Source organism: Oryza sativa, chromosome 1, assembly GCF_034140825.1.
Source record: "Oryza sativa Japonica Group chromosome 1, ASM3414082v1".
NCBI classification, from domain to species: Eukaryota; Viridiplantae; Streptophyta; class Magnoliopsida; order Poales; family Poaceae; genus Oryza; species Oryza sativa.
Genome location: NC_089035.1, coordinates 11,232,838 through 11,256,995, shown reverse-complemented (window position 1 = coordinate 11,256,995; position 24,158 = coordinate 11,232,838). Strand labels below are relative to the sequence as shown.

Genomic DNA, 24,158 nt, shown 5'->3' with positions numbered 1-24,158 from the left:
GAGTGATTAATTAGAGAGTATTTTTCACTGTCTGCACCTATTAAATAGGGTTTGTGAATGCATTCCATACGAGAAACAATCATAGCTTAGGTGGTTAGTGCAGCGAGGTGTGTGTCCCAAGGTCGTGGGTACGAATCGCCTACCGGGAAACGAGGCGATGCAATTACTCCTACGCACACGTGATTGCGAGCGGAACTGACAGCGAGCGCAGGGGCAATCGCGTCCAAACGCGACCCCGTGGGCGAGCGACGACATCCTTTGCGAAAACACGCAAAGAGGCCAAGAGCCCAGAACAACTTCTAATATGAGTATGGAGGGAGTATAGTGGAAACTATATATGTAGTGGAAACCTAAAAACTATTGTTCAATAAAAAAATGGACATCTGAGATCCGTCCACGTCACCACTCGTGAGTAAATCTGTGAGTAAATTTTTTACTCGTGATGATGTGGATAAATCTTAGATGTCTATTTTTTATCCAACTTGTAGATTTTAGGTTTATCACCACATATTTTCCCAAATAAAACCCCCAATCTACATAAATGCACCCCTAACACGCAAAATCAATGTCTATTGCAGTCTAATAAATCATGTTAGACAACAAAGTTGGTTTTTTTTAACCCTATAGGACACATTCCTCTCAGGTACCTTTATATCTCAAAAATGATACAATACATAATCTTCTTGGTTACCCATCATTTTGAGATACATTTGTATCTCCAACATGCTTGGAAATTGAAATTTAGTTACTTTCCTAAGGACAAAATATTTATGTCATCTTCAATTTCATCATCACGTAACTCTTATATGAGGTTAGAGCATTCTATTACTCTGAACTGATCAGATAGCCCGGTTATCGGTCCAGAGGTCCTAACCGATTACTAGTATATCGGCAGGAACAATTCAAGTTGTTCAAATTTTAATATTGAAATTTCTGATCGTATGAATTGTATATTTTGCTATAATATTGTGTGTGGTACATAACAAACTTTGATCATGTTTGGTACATATTCAAACTCTAGATTCACATTAGATTTGGAGTTTATAACTTAAATTAAACTGGTTTGATATTGTATATTTCATCTTCTAAAATAGAAATATACAATACCCAGCTTCAACAGATGTCGTATCCAGAGCTACGTTAAACATAGTCCTTATATGTCGGGTCTATAGCACTGTCGAAAGTTTTAATCCCAGTGTTTCAATTGAAGATTCTGAATTGGTCGGTAACGGACTGTAAGTGGCATCAACACTGTTCAGCCTATTGAGGTGCCGCCCGTCACTAAACTGCAACATCTGCTAGGCCCGCTTAATTTTGTGGCATAAGTCTATTTCGATTCCCTCATCTCTTGGTCTTGATCGAATCATCTCCCTCAATAAAAAAAACCAGGTATAACGTCTCTCACATCTTCAAAACCAGTGCAAATAGACTTGTTCGGTAGTTTGGTAAGCGGTTTCTGCTACCATAACAGGTTAACCGCTGTTGACTCACTAAATCAGCAGGTGGGACCCACATGTCAACGAATCTCCTCTATCTCTTCCCCGCCCCCTCTCTTCTCTATTTTCCATCCCTCCCCCGAGGCTAGGGGTGAAGAAAAAGCTCAGACTCATGAGCTCAGCTCAGGCTTGGCTCGAGCTTGGTTAGCTTGGCTCGGCTCGTAAGCCAAACGAGCCAAGCCCAAGCCTCCTATTTAGCTCGTTGCTGAAATGAGCCGAGCCCGAGCTGGCTCGCAAGCTGCTTGTTTTGGCTCGCGAGCCTAGGCCATCATGTGTTTATATCGATTATTTTACTTTTCATGAAGTTATTATTTGTCAACTTGAAATTTATCATTAAGATTTTGAAGAATTGAATATATAAACTTATTTAAATTTTACATGTTCATGATTTGTTCTTACTTTTTTAATAATTACAAAATATATATGAAGAGGTGTTTCAACATAAAGGCTTGCGAGCAGGCTCGAGCCAGGAAACAAGCCGAGCCGAGCTCAAATTTTAGCTTATTTCCCTATTTGAGCCGAGCTAAACCGAGCCTAGTTTGTTGCGAGCCACTGCAAGCCAAGCCAAGCTAGGCTTGGCTCAGCTCGTTTCCACCCCTACCCGAGGCCGATGGCACAACCACAAGTCTACAACATCCCTCACTGCCCTGACAACCGCGCCAGCGCCTATCCTCCCTACCGCACGTCGCCACCGGCCATCCACGCCTTGCAGACCGCATCCTCACTTTCACGTGCTCGCCCTTGTACTATTTCCCTTCGCCAATGTGCCGCCAAGACCTCACCATGCTTGAAATCTCCTTCTTTCTCCTCCTCGGCCGCTGCCAATTCCTCCTCGCCAATTCATCATCGCCCCGTCGCCGATCTCTTCCTCTCTCTCCCCGATCGCAGCAAACCTCCCTTCCGCACAACAACGGTTGGGACGGAGGCGGTTCCTGTACACGTTGTTAGCCAAAGGGGCATGTAGCAACGGGTAAGACCCAATGGCTAGTGAGGTCGCTCTCTGCCCAGATTTGAGGACGACTGCCCCACCATGAGGTCCTCAATCTGCACGCATGCCGAGAATGTTGATGGACACTCTGCGGTCATCCACTGTGGTGAAGAACAATAGCATGTGCTCATCCATGAACTGCCTCGCATTGCCGTCACCATGGTCGTGGAGGAAACAATGTCCCGATCGACCGAAGAACATTAGAATGGCCTCATCCAAGAACTCGGGCCTCGCGTGACCGGTCACTATGGCTATGCACGAAACAACGTGTCGTTTGGTCGGGAACGTATTGAGGAGTGCCCGCGTGGAGGCGATATCGCCACACGTGAGGTAAAGCTCAACAAACCTGTTATAGATGGCGACTAGGAGCATCGAGTGCTCCTCGAGGTTGGCCATGAGCGCCCACGCGTTGATAGCCTCGGGATATTTGGGTGGTTGTTGCCGTGAAATTTGTCATGACATATGAAGGCTTGGGATATCTGCTTAGCCCCAGTGGAGGTCCTAAATCTTGATAAGGTTCGGACGTGCCAGTTAGTTTGATCCTACGACTAACAAGATAGATATATAGATAGTACAAGATCAAGAAGCCGATCGGTCAATAGGTCGATGTGATGTAATGAGGTCAGCCAATGTTGACACGGTTTTGATCAATCAGCTATTGATCCAATGTAAATTCAAATAATCAGATAAACAATGATATTCATGCTATAATCGGCTAGAATTAAATTATATATAATCATCAATAAACCAATTGGTCGGTACTGATATAGTATGGTAGATGTAGGTCCGATGGTTAAAACATACATCAGTTGGAGGTCCGATGTAGGTATATTCTAATGTATATCGGCTAAATAACCAATACATCTGATAATTGAAGCTTAAAATAATGATAACTCATTGATTAGAACCCTGATGAAACACTGCAGAAAAACCTACTGTGAAATCAAACTTATTAGCAATGATCGAATCAAACCGAGACAGTGTAGAATAAGATTGAAGATAATAAGAAAAACCTATTTAGCTGATAGATCTACACAAACATGATGGATATATCGAACCAATCTAAAACAACAGTGTGATTGGAGAAATACCAACTTAGTTAGAATATTGGACCTAACCGAGGAAGTCCTAACTAAGCCAATGCAACTCTAAACATCGATGCAGTTAAAGATAGAATCGATATATCTGATAGACAACGCTCAACGCTTGTAACAATTTACTTAGAATATCGGACCTAACCGAGGAAGTTCTAACCAAGCTGATGCAAGCAAAGTTGATGGAACTTACTTTCTCGCTGCAGATCGAACTAAACTTTTGCAGCCCAACTTGATAGCAAGGCCCCAAACTTGATTTCTCGCTGAAGATCGAACTTAACCGATGCAACCCCGCTAAAGAAAGGAACCCGTCAAAAGGTTGGTGATACACCGAAATTTTATTGTATTGATATGTGGATATATTATAAAGACCCCAGGTATATATTTATACCCTTGGACAGATACAAGTTCATATCAGGTACGAGATAATATTTCCTAAAAAAATAAAAATAACTAATCCTACCTATTTAAGAGATATACTAATAATATCAAACTGTTTTGCCGTGCTCTTCACGATTCCTTTTTGAATTCAGCTTGGCTTGATAAAATTCTATCTACTAATCGGTTCTTTCTTTAACCGAATCTACTAAAGTACCGTACCAGATTTTTTGATGTTAACAGTGGTGTCATGGTTGGCTTACGTGGTGCCAACCTCGTCATCGTCTGTTGTGCCGCCGCCCACAAGCTCCTCCTCTCCTCTGTCGCATCATCCATCAGGCGCGTCTGCTGACAACCAAATGGCATTGTGCCTCCTCTGCATCGCAGTTAGGGGCTCGCTCGACCTCTGTTGGGGTGCCCTCGCCAGTGTTGGGCGCTCGTTGTGCCAGTCCTACCGAGCCTGTTTGTGGATGGGGAGCTCGTGGGCAATGCCAAAGTGTTGAAGCGAGGTTGGCCGGGTGCGAGAGCTTGACACCCAACAAGGCTGTTGGCGCGTGCGAGGGAAGAGTGAGGAGAGGAAAGAGAGAGGAGAGAGATGAGGTGAGAAAGAAGATGAGATGGGGAGGAAGTCTTTGACATGTTGGTCCTACCTGCTGATTCAACGAGCCAACCTGCCACGTCAGTAGAAAATCGCTTTCAAACCACCGAAGGAGCTAATTTGGACCAGGTTTCAAAGATGGGGGGACATTATACCTAGTTTTACGGTTAAGGGAGGCGATTCAATTTAGGTGCAAAAGATGAGGGAGTTAAATAGACCTAGGTTGTATTCAGGAGGTACAGAAAACAGAGCGGTTCATTAGCACATAATTAATTAAGTATTAGCTAATTTTTTTAATAAATGGATCAATATGATTTTTTAAAATAACTTTCATATATTTTTTTAAAAAAAACCTGTACTGTTAACCGTTCGAAAAACGTGTGTACATGAAAAACGAGCGGAGTGAGTTGACAACTCAAAAGAAAAAAGAAGGAATAAGTTCACTTTGGGTCCCTCTATTTGTTGCCCAGTCCAATTTTCGTCCCTTGACCGTAAAACCGGGTATGACCCGTCCCCCAACTTATGAAAACCAAGCACATAAGGTCCTAAGGCAGTTTGGATAGCGGTTTAGGCTGACGTGGCACCTACGTGGCAGGTTTGACTAGGTCTCCGTCCCACGTGGCATTGACGTGGCGCTTACGTGGCAATTATATCTCGAAAAAACAATAAATAACCGTGGGCCCACATGTCGGCTAAAAAAATAATTTAAAAACGGTGGGGCCCACGTGGACCCACATGTTAGCTACACAACAAAATAAATATGGTGGGGCCCATATGTCATTCCCTCTCCCCTCTCGGCTCTCTCTCTCTCCTCTTCTTCTTCCCCATGCTTCCTTCTCTTTCTTCTCTATTCGACTATCCCCTCTCTCTCTCTCTCTCCTGCTATGCGGTCTGCATGAAGAAGGCCGGCACAGCGGCAGCGGAGAGCCCGCGGGCCGGAGGAGGATGGAGGCAGTGAGCCGGCGTGGGAGAAGCCTAAGCGACGGCGGTGAGAGCAGGGGGAGGAGGGGAGAGGAAGGCGGCGGCTCAAAGGTGGAGTGCGGCGGTGGCGCGTGAGGTTGCCGCCCGCTGCCTACCTCCAGTCGGCCGGCGCACGCGGCCTCCTCTCCAGCCGGCCCCCGCGAGCCGCCGCTCCTCTCCCGCCGGCCGCCCCGACGAGCTCGCCTCATCCCTCGCGGCGCTCCCGTCGGCCGCCCTCTCGCCGGCGCGACGCGCGCCGCCACTCTTCTTCCTCCTACCCGTTGGCCGGCCTGACGAGCTCACCCCCTCCCTCTCGGCGCTGCTATCGACCTCCCTCTCCGCTGGGACGGCGCTCCCGCCGGCCACCTCTCGGCTCTCTCTCTTCTTCCCCTCGCGGCGGTCGATGGCAGAGGAGCGGCACGTGGCGGCCGACGGGAGACAGGAGAGGAGGGAGTAGCGGCCGGAGCTGCACGACCTCGGACCCACCGCCGCCGACTCCTCCTGCTGCGCCGCCGCATCGATCTGCGCCGCCGACTCCTCCTTCGTGTGACGTCGTCTCCGCTTCCGCCTCCCTCTCCGCCGGCTTCGCGCGCCGTCACCGATGTGCTCACGATGTGCATGGGAGCTCCCCGCCGCCGCCTCTGCCGCCTCCATCCCTCTCCCTCGCGGCCTTGGCGGCTGATGCCGCGGGAGCGGCGGCGGCGCCTCCCTCCTAGGCCGACGCGTGCTGGCTCCCCTCGGCGGCAGCGGCGGCGCTAGGGGCGTCCTCTTATTGGCGCGCGTTGTGGCGACGATGGAGAAGAGGAGAGAGAGCTGAGAGGAGAGAGGGAATGGCATGTGGGGCCTATGTGGACCCCACCATATATATTTTGTTGTGTAGCTGACATGTGGGCCCACGTTGGCCCCACCATTTTTAAATTAATTTTTGTGTGCAGCTGACATGTGGGGCCACGCTTTTTATTATTTTTCTGAGATATAATTGCCATGTAAGCGCCACGTCAATGCCACATGGGACGGAGACCTAGTCAAACAAGCCACGTATGCGCCACGTCAGCCAAAACCGCCGAGGGACCACGTTTACCCGGTTTTCGTAAGTTGGGGGACGGGTCATACCCGGTTTTGTGGTCAAGGGACAAAAATCAAACTGGGGGATAAATAGAGGGACCCAAAGTGAACTTATTCCAAAAAAGAACTCAGCCTTATTCCTAGCCAATTACAGGGTCTGCAAAGGTGTAGCCCATCCAGACAAAGCCCAACCCAGTAACCCACCACGGTCCACCACGCAGCGCCCCCGGCTAAACCGGCCCACGCAGATGACCGCCCTTCGCCTTGCCACGCGCCCGTCTCCCCGCAGGAAAACGCCGTGGGGAGCTGCGCCTTCCCCCGCCCCGCGCGGAGAGCTCGGCACGACGGGGGACACGTCGCCGCGCGCCCCCACACACGTGGCTCTCCTCCCCCGCCCTCTTTATACCAACCCCCGGCAACCACCACCGTCTCGCCTGCATCGCTCGCCGCCGCATCCACCACCACCACCGCTTCGACGCACGCACGTAGCCGCGAGGCTTGTGGAGAGAGTAAGGAGAAGGATGAGCAGCAGCAGGCTGGACACCTGGACGCTCAAGGAGGAGGTGGCGAGCATGGACAAGCGGTGGCTCGTCGACCTCGGCCACCCGCTCGTCAACCGCGTCGCCGACAGCTTCATCCGCGCCGCCGGCGTCGGGGCCGCGCGGGCCGTCTCGCGGGAGGCCTACTTTGTCACCGTCGAAGGTACGTACGTTAATTACCTACTCGCTCCGTCCCTCCTAAAATATAAGCATTTTTTAGCGTCCTAAAATATAAGCATTTTTTATAGTGCAAAATCAAACTAGATTTATTATTAAACAAGCTATCATAATATGTAACTTTTTTATTTAAAACGTTTTACTTTTATGGATATTATTGATCAAATAAGCATCATCTCGAAGACTATGTCAAGATTCAAAAATACTTATATTTTGGTATATTTTGGGACGGAGTAAGGAGCTAGTGAAACACGTACACGTACTGCCGCATATAATAAAAATTACATAATGTAATTCTGCAGGGCTTGGAGGGGACACGGCCGGGCTGGACAACGCCGTCAAGAGGAGCAATTTCTCGAGAGGTGAAATGCAATTTCGGAGTCTCCTCTTGAGTTATACAGATCATAGTACTACGTTGGGTGCGTTTTATTAGCCGGAGATTGACATGTCTATTTTGTGTCATGTGTTCTACGCTGGTGGTGCTGATGCATGCAGGGGATGATGGCCAGAAGTCGCTTGATGCCGTGGTGAGTGGCCGAACTAACAACGTCGTTTAGCTGCATTTTTTTCTTTCTCACGTTGATGACCTCTTATCATGTATTATTGTGCTTTCGCAGGTAAAATCCGCTGGGAAGGAGGCTTTCCAGTGGGGTGAGTGCAAATAATCAAATCGAATAGATCATTGTGAAAAAAAAAATCATTTGTTTTTCACCAAGTAGAACAAACCAACCTTTATGATACTGTTTGTTTTTCTTTTCTGGCAGGATTGGCGGCCGGGGTGTACTCTGGACTGACGTACGGCCTGAGAGAGGCCAGAGGGTGCCATGACTGGGTTAGTACTCTTCTGTTCTAGTGGGGTTCTAAACTTTTTGACTGTTGAATGATACTCGAAGAGCATAGATAGCTAGCTAACTACTGGTTTTGTGCTGATGAACACAGAAGAACAGTGCGGTCGCCGGCGCGATCGCTGGCGTGGCGGTGGCGCTGACGGGGGACACCGGGAACGCCGACCACATGGTCCATTTCGCCATCACCGGCGCCGCGCTTTCCAGTGCGGCGAGCCTGCTCTCCGGCATATACTGATCGAGCCTGAAGTGCGGGAGGGGTTTAGGATTATGGATTTGTAGGAAATGTTCTCATCAGATGCACCCATGATGTGTAGTCCCCGTCGCCGCGTTCCTTTTATTTGTCTTCCTTCGAAACAATCCCAATGTTAGTGTAAGCTAGCTAGCTAGAGCTAGAACAAGCAAAAACTCCAGATGTAAGGCTAGCTACTTAGTTTATGTTTATGTTTCATGGCACAACAAAGTACTTTTGGAGTTCGAATCCTCCTCATGGCTAAAGCCCTGTTTGTTTGTTTGTTTCAGCTTATGATTATTATAATCTAGATTATTAAACTAAATTACTATAAGTTGGATTATAATAAACCGACATAGAATAAGCTGTGAATTGTGAATTGTTTGTTCGTTGGATTATTGGGTTTGAAAGGCTAAAGTCTATAATGCCCTTAGCTATTTATTTGGTTGATGGCATAGGTGGGTAATTTTTTGTAAGGGTAGTGGGTCTTTAGCCACTCAATAATCTGAAAAAAGCTTCTCTAGAGCAGCTTATTAGATTATAATAATGCTTATTAGATTATAATAATCTGGTTTATAGATTATAATAATCTGCTATAATAATCTCTTTGTTTGTTTCAGCTTACTCCTAATAAGCTCAATTATAATAATCCTAAGCTGAATCAAATATTAGCTCGATTATAATAATCCTAAGCTGAATCAAACAAGGCATAAGTATGGAACTGTGATATGCGCCATTTGTGTGTTTCATCGACATTGCACGTCTTTGACTCTCTTGACTACAGAAATGAGATATGGAGGTGAAATATGAGTGCACGCATTGGTGGGAAAATACCCATATGTTAAATACATCCACTCTCGACAAATCCTTCCTAGCTAAAATTTTCATTCGAACAAGTAGACCAGGGAATCTACGTAGTACTATACAACACTCATGTATATCACAGGCAAATCTTACACAAGAAAGAACTCGTAAGCACCTTTGAGCATCAAGGTCTTCGTTCAAGATGACTGGAAAAAAATTCCACAATCGGTTGGCCAAAAAAATAAAAAATACCTGCAAGTGAAGATATGACATTGCGTTAGACAAAATCGCATGGAGGGCAGAAGATGAGAAGAAGGTAAAACGCATTTCCAGCAATCTATTTCCAGGAAAATAGTTCCGCGCGTTGTAAAGGTGAAGCGTTACACTGAACATGGGCACCAGGCCTACTACATACGGAGCAAGATGAAGATCAATTCCCACAAATTTTGGTCACGCCTAACATGAGAAGTTCGATAAATTCCCCTACATTTTGTCCCAAATGGAACTATGACCTGATATGGTTACAGGCAGAGATTTTGGATCTATTTAGGCAGTGGCATGATGGTCTGACCTAATCCAACAAGGATTGTGGATTGTGGGCATTCCAAAACTACCGGTTAATTCCCCAGCATAACCCAAGAACAGCATTGAAAAGGGGAAGTTTTAGAGCAGGTTGAAAATGTTTAAATTCTGAAGAGAAAAAAAAAGATGTACTTACATATGATGCATGTAATGATGTAAATAGCCTCAGCAATGCGCTCTGCCAGACTCGGTTGATAAGTTACAATTTGTCATTTCCTGTAAAAGCATCATTTGGCCAGAGTGCATAGAAAAACAGCAGCCCGTTGAACAGCAAAATCTTCCCTCAAAGAGTCCTCAGACTGACGTATCACCCGTTTCGGGACGCATGCCTTGCAGCAAACAGATATGTACGTACCAACATAAAACCGAGAATGGATGGACTCTTATATCATGGTCGATGAAGCAGCTGACGCCTCAGCTATGAGCCAGAGAGGTTGACGTGCTTGAAGGCAAGCACTGATGTCGAATGGATGCAATTCAGCTCCATCAAATATGAGGTTTACACCTGGTAAGAGTACATCCTTGCTATCTGCATCTTCTGTGTCTGGTTTTCCATCGTGAGCTGATGATTGTTCTTCAGATAAAGATTTGGTGCCAGCCTCATCGTGCTCAGGAGGAAGTGCATATGACCTTTTGAGGTATAAGAACATGAACATTTGTTAGCTGTTACCAATAAACAAATGAGAAAGATCATATATGGTTCCAGAACAAAATCATGAACTCTAAATACAAACACAAATACCTGATAAAGGTCCCATCAAATCCCACGACTTCTGTTTGGCATCTCTGCCGTCCAGCAAGTTTCAGCCTCTCATGTTCACTTGGTGCTGAAGGATCATTAACTGGATTCCATCTGCCACTGATGGTGTTGATTAAAACACGGGGCAAATCCTTTGAGCTTCCTCGCTTGTTGAACAACTTAGCAACTGGACCAGTTGCCTGATATTCACTGCAAAGTTCTCTTAGCCGCCGCCTTACAGTTTGCATCACATCATAATGTTCAGCGAGATCCTCTTTTTGAAGTATACAGGATTCGACCACCCTTTCGCAAATCCGCTCACATAATTTTGGACTGAACAAGGGGATTCCAAACTCCAAGCTCAAAGGCACCCACTGGTAACTTCCATTTTCTAGGTGTGATTCATCCGATTCAGTAAGCCTATGAAGTCTTAATAACCGAAGGTAGCCAAGTGTACTCAACTCAAATTTACTGGACAGGTCTTTTAATACAGAGGCCAAATTTAAGACCTGTTCTTGTGGCAAATTAGTTTGAGCTATCACAGATGCAATTGACTGATCATCACTCTTCAGGGGCAAAGGGATATCCACTGTGACAAGGTTTCCTGATGCATTAAGATCATTTACACTAAGTGGTTGCACCATAACAGCTGATTGTTTAAGCATTGAGTTCAAGCAATGCAACAACAGGTTGCCCTTGACTAAGTTCCCTTCAAACTTCCCTCCTAGCCCACCTACCACAGAGCTATCCCAAGACCATATCAGTGCCTTCTCACAACCGGCTAAAGGTTTAGGAAGCAATCTAATGCGTTGTCCTTTCATGAAAACAGCAGATAATGGTCCACAATCCCCTGCTGTATACAAAACCAGCTTCATCCAAGGTGTCATGGAAGAGTATGAGGGTGGACCAAAATGAATTGGGCCTGACGAACCAGGAAGAACTGATGAAGAAGGAAGAGGAACCATAGACACAATGATGTCATAGTCCCGGAGAAACAACCGTTCCAGTGTTGCTGGTGGAAGTGAAGCTAAGCTCTCACATCGGAGGATATCAACTCTGTACTTCCTTTTAGTCTTAACCACATTGATGTCAGTTGAGCCATCTAGTTCAGTGGTGCCACTACCCTCAACATCATTTCCCTCCATGCCTTCTCCACTTTCCAATAAAGTCGCTGATGAAGTCAACATTTTCCCATCACTACTATTTAAACCAGAGTGCTTCTGCTGGGGCATTTCATCAGTGTCCTCAATGTTTATCTTGGTCAAATGGGCAGTAACATTATCTTGCAAGGAGCTTGTTGTAAGCTTTGCTTCACCAGCTTTATCAATATTCACATTGGTAGAAACTCCACCAGATTGTAAACACTCCAGGAAGCATCGAAGACTGAATGCATGATTAGCAAACTCCTCAAGCACACCCTCAAACTTCTTCCCTTCCAAACTAGCCAGATCACTGCATAGTTCTGCAATGCAAGAATCACCTAATTTTCCAGCTTCGTATAGTGTGACAGCATGAGATTTTAAACCTGCAGTACATTGAAAAAGGTTTCAGAACAGTAGTACTAGTACAGTACGTAATGTTTACTTGACTACATGAACTATTAATCAGTACAGAAAAGCTGCAATTCGAATAACTAATGTACAAAAGAAGGCGAGATCATTACACCAAATAATCTCTTGTCCTAAAAGAAGCCAATGGTGGTAGTGACAGTGAATCTGCCATTCTACCTACTCCACACTACAGTATATTTTTACCAAGTGCTTCTTGATGTTCTTAAATATTATATAATATCAAGTACCGTTATTTTCTTATATATACCCTTGACTATATCCAGGAGCATAGTCAGAAATGAAGTTTTGGGGGAACGGAGATAGTACAAGTTCCAAGGTAACCAAATTACCAAGCATCGAAACCGTTGTGTTTGTATGGGGCTGCTCCTAACTTGGCCAGTGCTCTTTAACTTGCCAAGGAGGAAGGATGGCTGTGGTGTTTGGCCAGGGCTCGGGGGCTAAGCTGGATGGTTAGTCTCACATCATGGTTTGGTTTGTGGTCGTGGTCATTTTTCCTTTTTGTGTTTGTGGTCTGGTTTGCGACACGCATGGTTCCTAGACCTCGGTGTGTGCGTGTTTGGTTTTGACGTTTTGTACACGGGGTTCTACCTTCTCTTTCTTTTTAATATAGTGGTACGCAGATCTCCTGTGTATTCGAGAGAAAAAATGTAGTATCTATCTATACCCATGTGAATCGGGCAATCTGAGGAATCCTATATTAGTCGAGGAAATTGTGATAAAATGTGGCCATCCATCTAAGTGCTACCGAATTATAATGGCTCAGATAAAAACAAGAGTTCACATAAGTTACAACTAGGTAATTGTTAATTTCGAATTTCAGAATTATATAAATTATGAAAAAAATATTAATTTTGAGACTGTAAGATGGGTACAACTCATTACTTACTAATTCAATGACTGCGACACAAAACCCAGTACAATCTTGCATTTATTAATTACGAATTTTAAGATTATTTAATCAAGAAAAACTAAATTCAAGATTCCATGACAGACATGACTTTATATTTATTAGTTCTGATGCTTGAATTTATTGTTCTTTCGTACTTAAAAACTATAAGTGTACATAACAAAATTTGAATACAAGCATATAGTATAAATAAAAATAATCTATGCAAATGCACAGGTTACCAACTGGTTAAAGCTAATTCTAGAAGTGCTCCCTGGGACAAAAACATAAAGGTTGTCCTTAACAAAAAAAGATTGACATTTATTTATTTTGTTCAGAACAACACTACGACTTGTATGAATTATGATTCAATTTTACTGTGGCAGGTGCACGGCATTTAGCTGGTAGTACAGAAAGTAAGACATTACCTAATGTAGAATACAAGATTTCAGCTCAAAATCTCCTCTCTCACATCTTAAATAAAAATAAAATGTCTAACCTGGTGACAATGAGCCCATCATCAAGTACGAAGTAACATTCGCATCCACAACCAACGCTACATGGGCAGTTCCAGATATTTTCCTTGGTCCAGCATCAACACTGAGCAACTGTTGGCCAGACTTTTCTGAATTGATGCTTGCATTTGAACCTTCTTCATCATCACTCAGAATGTTACTGGGAAAAGTGGGTGCATCTTCAAGTACAGAGTCAGCATCCATAAGTTTTACAGCCCAGCCCAGTCGACAAGCAAACGACGCAGCTGCTTGCAGCTGATAAAGGTCAGCTAGTAGAGTTGCAGCCAATTCAGCTACAGTAGCATTGGCACTTGACACAACAAATACAGCATAAAGTAGCCTGAAATAAAAGAAAAAAAAGGTAAGCAGTACTCACTTTGATGGCAGCACAAAATTACAAGTAAAATTGATTTGAATATCAACTGAAAGCACTACTAGTACATACTCTTCGATTGGGTCTTCATATGATTGATCCTTGTTAGAAACAAAACCTTCGAGCCTGGAAACTGAAACAGAACAATATAACATCTTTTAAAACTAGAGAAGTAACATAAATACAAGTTTTCCTAGTTGAAAACAGAAAAACACATGCTTACTATAGTAAAAGAAGGAATAAAACTACATGCACAGTTTATAAGTTATTCTTACATAGGAAGCTCATTATAAGATGACGAAATAAGGAGTGTCTCAAACATTCCTTGGCAGTCAGTAGTTACAAGACAAGAGTATACTCATATCATACTTGTTGACATTAAAGTATTAAACAAGGTAAACTCATGAGTATAGAATCTAGATACAATACAAAAGAAAATAGTGCCAACCAATTAGCTTAATTTTACTGGATTTTCACTAGAAAAGATCATTTAAAACGGTCAATACCTTTAAAGCGGTCGTCAGGGTAAACAGGCACATCAAAATACACTAAACCTCTTTTATAAAGGCCATCTATGACCTTTGGGTCAAATAGAACATAGGAATTGGCTTCTTCTTTGCATATTTTGTCTATTGTTGCAGTCTCTTCCTCTGAAAGTTTCTACAATCAACCAATGAGATGTAAAGATTTCATCAAGAAATAATAGCTTCATATAGAAACAAAAACTCGAGAAATTCGTTTATCTTCCAAGCTAACAAAAGCAGTTTCACCGCATTGATATACATATTGTGATATGTACAGCATATAGAGAGTGGGGCAAACCTGACCTTAAACTCTTCTATAGTGAAGTTCACAAGACAAACTCCCCACCAAGGATCGATTGGGAAGTCAACAGGCTGTGTAGGCAATAATTCTTTTGCAATTGACTTATTCAGCTTCCACATTAGTTTCTGAAGAATTCAGCAAGAAATAGTATTATTTGCTAGGGTAATCGATCTTGCTACAAAATAGTACTACTACATCATGAAAAACCACTCTAGATTCATACTGAAAAAAAGAAAAGGTAACCTGGTAGTGCATTCATGACTTTTCTCATGAACTGGACTAACTAGTTAGCACAATTGCACATCATTGTTTACACAGAATCGTTATATTTCATAACTCAAATTCAGCCTGACACTGCAGAAGTGCATCTAAACAATAGTAAGCTTAATGGTTTAGGATTCAGTTACTGCTTAGTTGAGATATGTTCAAGGTAATATCCATTATTCCAATGTTTTTATTATTTCTTGCGAGCTTCCAAATTGTCCAATATTGTTTCAGTGTGTAGCAGATTACTCCAGAAGTCAAACAGTGAACTATTTGAAAACAATTTACGGTTTTCAAGGTAAGAGCAGGTGGTAATGTGCAAAAAGCCATGAGAATGGATACTACCTTTGATCTGCATTTGTTCATAATATCAATGAACTCATTTCTTCCAACGCCAGTAAGCCTCAAGGCATCAGCAGCAGTGAAGTTTGGAATACTGTCATATGGTTGCTCTGCAATAACATAACCAAAACATGTCAGAACTATAAACAGGAACAACATCGATGAATAAAGCAGGTGGAAGTATACTCATTTATGATAGTCACCTCCATGTTTCAAAGTGATTACTAAATTATTGCCATCAGAAATAATCAGTTGAAGATAAAGGCTAATTCTAAGAGCTATGCTGAACAAACCTAAAAGAGTAAAATCACATTTCTTGTAATTTGGCAAAAATAAAAGCTTATTTATATTGTTTCCATGCTGTTACAGAGGTATTCAACTAAAAACGACATAGATTACACAAAACTATCACAAAATAGGATGAAACAAAAAACAATTATGCAACTTTGTACATAATAGTTGCCTGCACAGGGACTCTGTACACCCTGAGGTACCCATAGAACTTAATAGTAAAACTAGATGGAAGAATTGTCTATCAATACATTGCCCTGTTCTGCAACTAAAAGAAAACCCCCTTAGGCCAGGAATTGCCCGATGTTGTAGTAACATAAAATAGAAACCAATGTAATACCTTTTTTATTGTTATTATATGTCAAATAAGACATAAAATAATTAACCAATTAAATGTGATCTTTATACGAGGATGCTAAACAAATACATAAATGACATGAAAGAAACTATTTCTATTAACAAGAGATTACCATTCTTCATAGCTTCAAACAAGATGTCACAATAATATCTAAATGGTGAGATCCTCGAAACTCGGCAGATATAGTCTGCAAGATGATACGGGTATAACTGCAAAACGTTGTGATATTGTGTATCAGGTGAGGATCATCAGAACTTTTGCACAAACTCTTCAAATATACAAGACCATTGCTTTTCTTCTATACTAATTTAGCACGTCAATAGAACAGCTACAGAAGCTTGCAGAAATAATTAGAGAACCCTCCATAGAAAAAATAACAGATATGGTCAAGCAAAGTATCTCGACTATCAAAACACGGATATAATAATGCTAGCTAGGGGGTGATTATCAATAGAAGAATGAATCATGGCCCCAAGAGGTACAACCATACTTTTGCATAATTGCTGAATATGCTAACCTAAAATTATAGAGATAATCCATAAAATGCCATTGACAAGCGTCCAAGTCCCAGAAATGCCATCGACAAGTGTGAGTTCCAAGAAATGCCATCGTACAAACGATTTTGTCCCAAAAATGCCATCGCCGTTAGGGTTCCGTCCATTCCACGTCGTTAAGTTCTATAGGATGAACAGTGTATTTAACGGCGCGGAATGGACGGAACCCTAACGGCGATGGTATTTTTGGGACAAAATCGCTTTTACGATGGCATTTCTTGGAACTCACACTTGTCGATGGCATTTCTGGGACTTAGATGCTTGTCAATGGCATTTCATGGATTATCTCAAAATGGTACCATGCAAGAGGTAGTATTCAGGAACATACTGCAAGATTCCTCCGGAGGTATTTCATCATTTCCTCATAGTACTCCCCTTCCCTGCACACTCTACGAGCAAAACAAGTATTCCATTGTAATCGTTTTCGGATGCAGTAATCCACAATCCTGCCATCAAATTATTAACTGGAGATTAGGCCAGTAAATTTTACTCTACATCAACAAAAGTAATAGGAAAGCAATTCATACTTTCATAGTTTAATACACCTAAGTACTTGAACACAGTCATCCAAGAAGGCCTTTATAAGGAATGCACCAGGATGTATGTGTGTACATTAGCTCAAAAGGATTTTTTTGCTGATATACAAATGTAATTTTCTCCCTTCATTGAGCCATTAATTTCTTTTATTTATGTGATCTGAATGCCATCGATGGTGATGGAAGTATGTTTGTTGATTTACACGATTAGATTCCTTTCTACTTAGTTTCTACAAAGTCACATTGCAACTCCAAATGTACTTCGGTGTAAGCCAAGTGGAAATGAGTTGTGATGATTAATTGTAAATCCCCTACGTTTGTAACTCCCCTTATAGTGATCATCATCAGTTATGTGAATTGTTTTCGCAGACATGACAAAAATAATTCAGCTCTTTCGATAGACCTATAGGGACTGGGAAGTGCAAGGTTTTCTCTTTTATCACCTTGCGATACATGATCTATAGAATTGGCATTTGAGACTGTCTATTCTCAGCACATTTTCAAGGAGGTAACTTTGAAAGGGACAAACATTTCACTAATGATTGCCATCAATTCAGGTTATTAACGGACTTTCCTGCATCCTTTCAATGGATATCATGTGCTTTAACCCATGAAGAATTGTTATTTGCATGCTAAATAAGATGAACACGATAAATTCCAATCAGTATAATCATCACCAACATCCAGTATACTAGCAAGTGTCGTAGTGATAACTAAGCAGAAGATCATACAGGGTGAAAGACCAATCAAATCCAATGCGCTGCTCATTTCTAAAAACTGGATATCACGTGCTTTCTAGATCTCGGAGTTCCTGACCTCACTCAGAATCAATTGAAGCTTGGAATTCTTCAATCCCCACTACCTATCAAGTACTATTTACGAATGCAAAAGCTTCATAAGTGTTGTCTAGAAGTAACTACAGGTGCACAGGGATCCATCTATCCGGCTATCCTATAGGACAACCCAGCGATTGTCTAGTCCCCCACCACAATTGAGATCAACACAAGCATCTCCGAAGTGAGTGCTCCTGCCCAAATGCGGCTAGCAAATGGGCGAGATCTAGGCAAGAGCTTCCAGCTGGTGCAACGAGCTTTAATCAGTCTGAGGCAAGAACTCCAAACGGCATTGCCTCTACTGGTGTATATCTCCCTAGATCTCGGAGGCCGACTAGTAGTAAACTACCACAAGCTGCGTCGAAGCAAGCAGCAGGATCAAAAATCCATGGAAGAGAGTAGAGGCGAGGCAAGTAAACCTGCGGTGCCATTCCTCCTTGGTGTGGAGCGTGGACTGGAGGCGCTTGGGGAGCGACTCCCATGGGCACTCCTCCCGGATGGCCTTGACCACCATCTGCTCCTCCACCGTCGCCGCCATCCACTCCCCGCCGCCTCGGGACGGGTAGGTCGGAGGGGGGCGGCGGGGCGACGGATCTGGCTGTATGGTGGAGGCGGGGATCAGATCACCGATCTGGTGGAGGAGACGAGGGGGGGGGAGCTCGGTGGAGCACGCTGTGGGCGAGGGGAGCTCGACGCCGGCGGCCTCCGGGGCGGTGGTTCGTCGCTGTGGCTGGGGCGGGAGGGGCGGCCTTTTTCTCCGTGGGGTAAAACCGCAGTCCGCAGAGACAAACCTTTGACGCTTTTGGCAGTTGAATGAGTTGATGGTGGTGGTTAGGCCGGTTTCCGTGCTGCCGGTCTCGGTACCACATCGCATGCCGGACAACTGGTGGTGCCGGTATCACGAAATTCGATCGAAAACCGACAGATTCTGACCAAATTTTATAGGCGAAAAATTAAAGTTCAAATTTCCTGGTTTCGGTCGGTCTTCTGTCGAAAACCTATCGGCTTTTTACTTTTGGAATGGAAAAGCTGAAATTCCGACCAGCAATTGAAAGTGTAATTGAAAGTATAAGCAAGTGAAAACACCTATTGATATTGAAACCTGATTGATTTTATCGAGAAGCCAACAAGAAATTCAAATATATTTTTTTCCTAAAGACATAGAAAATGCTTAAACAAATTGGAAAAATATCTAAAAACTTCTACATTCCCTTTCCTATAAACTTTTACAGAGAGGGGTCGACCCTACTCCCATATCTGTAAATCATTGGTAGTTTTTAGGTTTATCTCGTCGTTTCGGGTTCTTCCCATGGTTCCTTCTTTTGTTTGAGTAAGAAGTAGTTGGCATCCTCTTTCTCGTCCAAGAATCCATGGCGGTTGTCGCTGGATCTTCTTGAATCTCTTCCCTCTATGTTTATGGTTGATTTACTTTGTCAACCACTAGGAGTCAGCTAGATGGATCAGCAATAAGGTCACGTCGGTCATCTTCCTCATCTCCAGAGTGTGTGCATCGAAAGAGGTGGTCTTCTTCATTCTTTCTAGCGGTACACTCTTGTCAAGCAGCTAAGCATGAAAAGCTTTGTTGAAGAAGCTCCAACCTTTCAATGATTGAAGGCCCCAATAATGGCTCAGTTCATGGGTTGATTGGATAAGCTTCTAGGCTCCAAATGCAATAGCTTGTTTTCTCCTTGCTGTCGGTGGATTGACATGGCCACCAATCTTGGTAGTTTTGTTGCAGTGTTGTTTGTTTGCTTCATATCCGACGGTGCTCTTTTAGGGTTAAGCTGATTTTTTTTTTGTGTCGGCCAAGGGCACAACCTCTCTGAGGCCCTGGAATTGTGCCAATGCTTCTTCAACTACAGCTTGCCATGGTTGCATTCGGCGCTGCTTTCCATAGTGTCGACGGAGGATACCCGTAGGCCGGATAAATAGGGTATTAGGTATGTTGGTACGAGGATCTACACGATACAACATCAAGCAAACAAGAAGACAATAATTATACTGGTTTAGGCCCCTGGTAAGGTAATAGCACTAATCCAATTTATATAAGATTGATATGAAAATCCACAGATTACAAATAGAGAACAACTGATCCCGATGTTACCGACGAGATTCTTGTCAAGAAGGATTCGACGAGATCTCCTGGCAAATAGGCTTCAAGTTCTCCGGATTGCTTATGAAGTGGCGGGTTGGCTAGTGCTATGACTCGATGCCTTGGTTATATCGTGAATTCCCTTAGTCTCTAAGTAAAACTCAGAGACCTTGGACCCTGCACGATATGGTATAATTCTAACATTCTCCAAGTAGAACCCTATCACATTATTTGCCTGTGAGATTTATTTCTATAAGCTCTTATCGATTTTCTTATTGTACACGGAAACATATCATACATACGAAGGTATGCCGTATGCATATATTCCATGAGTCATAGGATAGAATGTATGCCTTATCCGTAACCATGACACATAGAATCAACGAGGCAATTGTGCAAGACAGATGAAGAAGAAGGACCCGATTGCTTTTTGAATCTTTTATTTTGTCCTTCTCTCAAAATATCACGACCTTTATGTAATTCATCTATCGCCATGAGGGTTATCCTATAAAACTGGTTGGGTGCCCAGTCCAAAACCGTTGATCATGGTGGGTCCGGATTATAACCGTGATCAATATTTATGATTCTTTTTCTTTTTCTGCTGTTAATGTGTGAATTTCTAGTTTTAACATTGAACGTGGTGTTTTTTAAGATTGTTTTTATAATATAATAGATACATAGATAGATGGAGAGAGTACGCAGCAACTTAGCTCAATTAAGAACATTTTTTTTAAAACTAAGAACAGTTCTTTATTGGATAATCCTCAGTAAACCAAGCTTGTAGATGTGGCATAATCGTTTATTTCCATATAATCTCTCAATCTCTCATGCATACAGATAAACTACGAGTAGGAATCGAAGCAGATAAATGTACACAGATAGAATCACAACGTGCAGAGGCACGAGAGATCGATCAATCGATCAAATCAGACGGCATTCTTGATGGCGGAGCTGTATCCATCCTGATCGTCGTAGTACCTGGACCACAGCATCACCCCGCCGTACTTGCTCGACGCCTTCAGCGCCGGCAACACCTGCGACTCGAGGCTCCCCACCGGGATGAACCCGCTCCCCGCCGCGCCGGGCGACGCCGGCAGCCCGAGGAAGATGTACCTGGCCTCCACCCCCGACGTCCACTGGCGCCATGCGTCGAGCAGGTTGGCGGCGCCGCCGCCGCTCCCTGCGGCGTACTGGCACGGCGGGTTGTTGTAGAACTGCACCCACACGTAGTCGAACAGGCCGGTGTCGAGCGCCTTGCCGACCCACTGGTCCGGGAACGGGCACTGCGGCGCCGCCGAGAGGAGCACCTCCTTGCCGGCGGCGCCCTTGCCGCTGTACGCCTTGAGGTACGCGGCGAGGTCGCCGTAGTAGCGGGGGTCGCCGCCGCCGCCCTCGATGTCGAAGTCGACGCCGTCGAGCACCGCGTCGCCGAGCGGCCTCCTGCCGCCCGGCGCCGACGGGCGGCCGCCGAGGAAGCTCTCCCAGAGGTACCGGGCGAGGTGGGACACGTCCTGCTTGGAGGCGAGCGAGTAGCCGCCGGCGCCGCCGCCGATGGAGAGGAGGACCTTGACGCCCATGGACTGGCAGCGGGCGATGTCGGCGGTGAGGTTGGCGCAGGCGCCCGAGTAGGCGTCGCAGTGGCCGGCGAGGTTGAGCTGCGGGGCCTGGCCCGAGCCGAAGCTGCAGAGGAAGGCGAGGTTGACGAAGGCGTAGTTGCCCGTGGCGCAGGTGTCGGCGAGGGTGCCCTCGTTGCCGTTCTGGCCCCAGTAGATGGCAATTCTGCCGCCATGGGCGCCCCGGGAGGAGACGACTAGGAGGAAGAAGATGGCCGCCATGAGGCTGGCCAGGGAGCATGAGCTGCCGTTTGCCCGAGTGGCCATTGTGTATTGCTTGGTCGATCTGCAGATCGACGAGAGAGAGATATAGCAATGCATGCAAAACTGTGTAAGTTAGTAGCTTATCTGAGCAGATGAATCGTGTACAGATTAGTGCGTGCCTTGGAGGGGAGGCAGTGGTGGATAGAGATGGCAATGGGTACCCGCTCCCCGGTCCCCCGTGGAGAATTCTCCTATTAGGTGATGGTGATGGTATCAATTGTGTCTCCATGGGGAATCAAATGGAGAGGAAGTAGTCTCCATCGGGTCTGGCGGGGGCGGGTTTGGTTCACCGTCCCCCGTCCCCGCTCTCCGTGGAGGCCCGATATAATAGTATGTGTATAGTATCATCCTGTGTATTTGGCCCATATGGCCCATAAAAACTAGGCCCAAAAAATAGAGTATATAAAGCAATTGTGTAACCCTAACCATTCAATCCTTTCTCCATTCCGCCTCCAGCCCCCACGCCGTCGGCGTGCCGGTGCCGACTCCCGATCTCGCGTTCTCGCCGGGCGCCGTGCCCGCGCAGGGTCGCCAGCTCACCGCGCCCGCGCCCTCGGCAGCTCGGCCGCGGCCGCGCCCTCGCGCCCTCGGCCACTCCCGCGCAGGGCCACCACGCCGCCAGGTCCCAGCGCCGCCACAGCAGGTCCCGACGCCACCGCAGCAGGTCTTGGCGCCGCCGCAGCAGGTCGAAGCGCCGCTGTCGTCTGCTTGTACTGCTTGTTGCCTGGGCACAAATTTATTGTACTGCTTGTTGCTGGCTTGCGGCAATGCCGTTGTAAGTGAATACGTGATGACTGATGATGTGCATTTGATTATGTTGTTGTCATGTGCTGAAATCATGGCTGGAATTGCTATTTTGAGTGATAAACTGATAATATTTGTATCAAAATTATTGTTTGATATGTGAAATGTATACATGAGACTCGCGGGGATGGAGGCTCCACGGGGATAAATTACCCGCACGGAGGCGGTGATGGTGAAAGATGTTGCCCCGTTGCATTTCACGGTGATGGTGATGGGGAAAATTCTCCTCCACGGAGGCGGGTATGGTAGTGTAACCTCCGACGGGGAATTCCCCGTTGCCATCTCTAGTGGTGGAGTTCTGATCATTCTCCACGGAGTTTGGCAAGACTCGTGTCCAGTCCTGCTGCTACGGTACGGTGCTAGTACTGTTTTTTTCGCCCTCTTTTTCAGATTGGTATATAACGAAAAGTAAATAGATAACGTGTCTATACAGTTGTTGTTAGTGGTGGTGATGACTGATGATAATCAGGTAATGCGATATCACACTCGTGTCTGCGACTGAACATGATACTCCCTACGAATCTACTCCCTCTGAAAAAAAGAAGAAAGAATGTGATCGCTGTCCTAGGTTATGTCCCATCCTTATGTAAATTGGTTTATTTTGGACGGAAGTAATATACAAGAGTATACGCTGATTTGTAGTATTAGAATGTGTTTATTTTTTTAAGACGAGAGAGTAAGCCGCAGGCCATAGTAGAATCCATCTTTTTTTAACTAGCTGGTTGGCCCGCGCAATAGCGCGGCTAGTACCCAAACAAAATCATATATTCTTTTAGTATGATTTTACTTAAAATTTATTAAATAGCTATCTCATTGTCTTAAGACTTTGAAAGACCAAACCTTATCATCCTCGTGTTTCTATTATATAGTTTTTAAAAGTCACACCAGTTGCTACCCCTGATGTCATCTCCTTCTTTATTTCTTCTTTATTTGCTTACTCGATCTATCACTATTTCTATTCATTTCTATTCATTCTTCTTAGAACCTTTAAAAATTGGATTTTATAGTTTTTAGAGTTTATTTCACGTTGGGTTTCGTTTTTATAATTTCTAGATGTCCCGTCGAATATTGCTATTATACTCCTCTACGGCCTGTCCACTGTCTCTTCTCTTTATTGTCATTGAGATTTTAAAAATCAAAGATAATTATCATTTGGGTTCATTTTTTACTTTCTAAAAGTACCGCCAAACCGTCAGCAGCTTTGCCATTGTACTCCTCTACGGCTCGCCCACTGCCTCCCTTCTTTATTATCATTGAGATTTTAAAATCGAACATGATTATCGTTGTTTTTTTTTACTTTTTAAAAGTTCTGAACCTTTAAAAATTGGACTTGTAGTTTTATTTTTTATAATTTTTAGAAGTCCCATCAAACGATGCCACTATGCCCCTCTACAGCCCGTCTGCTGCCTACTCTTTATTGTTACTGTGATTCTAAAAATCAAACATAACTATCGTTAGAATTCATTTTTTATTTTATAGAAGTCCCATCAACCGTCGGCGACTCTGCAACTATACTCTTATGCACCCCGCCCGCTGCTTC

At 44.4% G+C, this 24,158-nt stretch overlaps 3 protein-coding genes across 3 annotated transcripts; 1 reads left to right on the top strand and 2 right to left on the bottom strand.

Annotated features, from left to right (window-relative positions):
• The first annotated feature begins 7,011 nt into the window (after window positions 1–7,011).
• LOC4323901 (outer envelope pore protein 16-2, chloroplastic) lies at window positions 7,012–8,624 on the top strand. The gene is made up of 6 exons (XM_015780132.3): window positions 7,012–7,281; window positions 7,598–7,657; window positions 7,791–7,822; window positions 7,913–7,946; window positions 8,060–8,127; window positions 8,235–8,624. The coding sequence occupies exons 1-6, from the start codon at window positions 7,101–7,103 to the stop codon at window positions 8,376–8,378; spliced, it is 519 nt and encodes a 172-aa protein (XP_015635618.1). The 5' UTR covers window positions 7,012–7,100; the 3' UTR covers window positions 8,379–8,624.
• A 542-nt stretch (window positions 8,625–9,166) lies between these two features.
• On the bottom strand, window positions 9,167–18,643 carry LOC4323900 (uncharacterized). Its single transcript, XM_015766400.3, has 11 exons — window positions 18,265–18,643; window positions 16,805–16,922; window positions 16,035–16,131; window positions 15,277–15,383; window positions 14,670–14,792; window positions 14,349–14,502; window positions 13,915–13,975; window positions 13,454–13,809; window positions 10,501–12,022; window positions 9,895–10,388; window positions 9,167–9,428 (listed from the first exon to the last, which is right to left on the bottom strand). The coding sequence occupies exons 1-10, from the start codon at window positions 18,381–18,383 to the stop codon at window positions 10,142–10,144; spliced, it is 2,904 nt and encodes a 967-aa protein (XP_015621886.1). The 5' UTR covers window positions 18,384–18,643; the 3' UTR covers window positions 9,167–9,428; window positions 9,895–10,141.
• A 2,072-nt stretch (window positions 18,644–20,715) lies between these two features.
• Window positions 20,716–21,933, bottom strand: LOC4323899 (acidic endochitinase SE2). Its single transcript, XM_015789371.3, has one exon. It carries the CDS (start codon window positions 21,869–21,871, stop codon window positions 20,864–20,866), a length of 1,008 nt encoding a protein of 335 aa, XP_015644857.1. The 5' UTR covers window positions 21,872–21,933; the 3' UTR covers window positions 20,716–20,863.
• Between the last annotated feature and the right edge of the window lie 2,225 nt (window positions 21,934–24,158).

Bases quoted from the DNA above. Each gene is read 5' to 3' on its own strand.
- LOC4323900 (XM_015766400.3), bottom strand. From the start codon at position 18,383: ATGGCGGCGACGGTGGAGGAGCAGATGGTGGTCAAGGCCATCCGGGAG. The intron at 14,503-14,669 runs GTCAGGTTTGCC...GGTTGATTGTAG, and splicing joins TCACTATAGAAGAGTTTAAG to AAACTTTCAGAGGAAGAGAC. The intron at 13,810-13,914 runs GTATGTACTAGT...CTTTTATTTCAG, and splicing joins TATGAAGACCCAATCGAAGA to GCTACTTTATGCTGTATTTG.
- LOC4323901 (XM_015780132.3), top strand. From the start codon at position 7,101: ATGAGCAGCAGCAGGCTGGACACCTGGACGCTCAAGGAGGAGGTGGCG. The intron at 7,282-7,597 runs GTACGTACGTTA...GTAATTCTGCAG, and splicing joins CTACTTTGTCACCGTCGAAG to GGCTTGGAGGGGACACGGCC. The intron at 8,128-8,234 runs GTTAGTACTCTT...TGATGAACACAG, and splicing joins CCAGAGGGTGCCATGACTGG to AAGAACAGTGCGGTCGCCGG.
- LOC4323899 (XM_015789371.3), bottom strand. From the start codon at position 21,871: ATGCATTGCTATATCTCTCTCTCGTCGATCTGCAGATCGACCAAGCAA.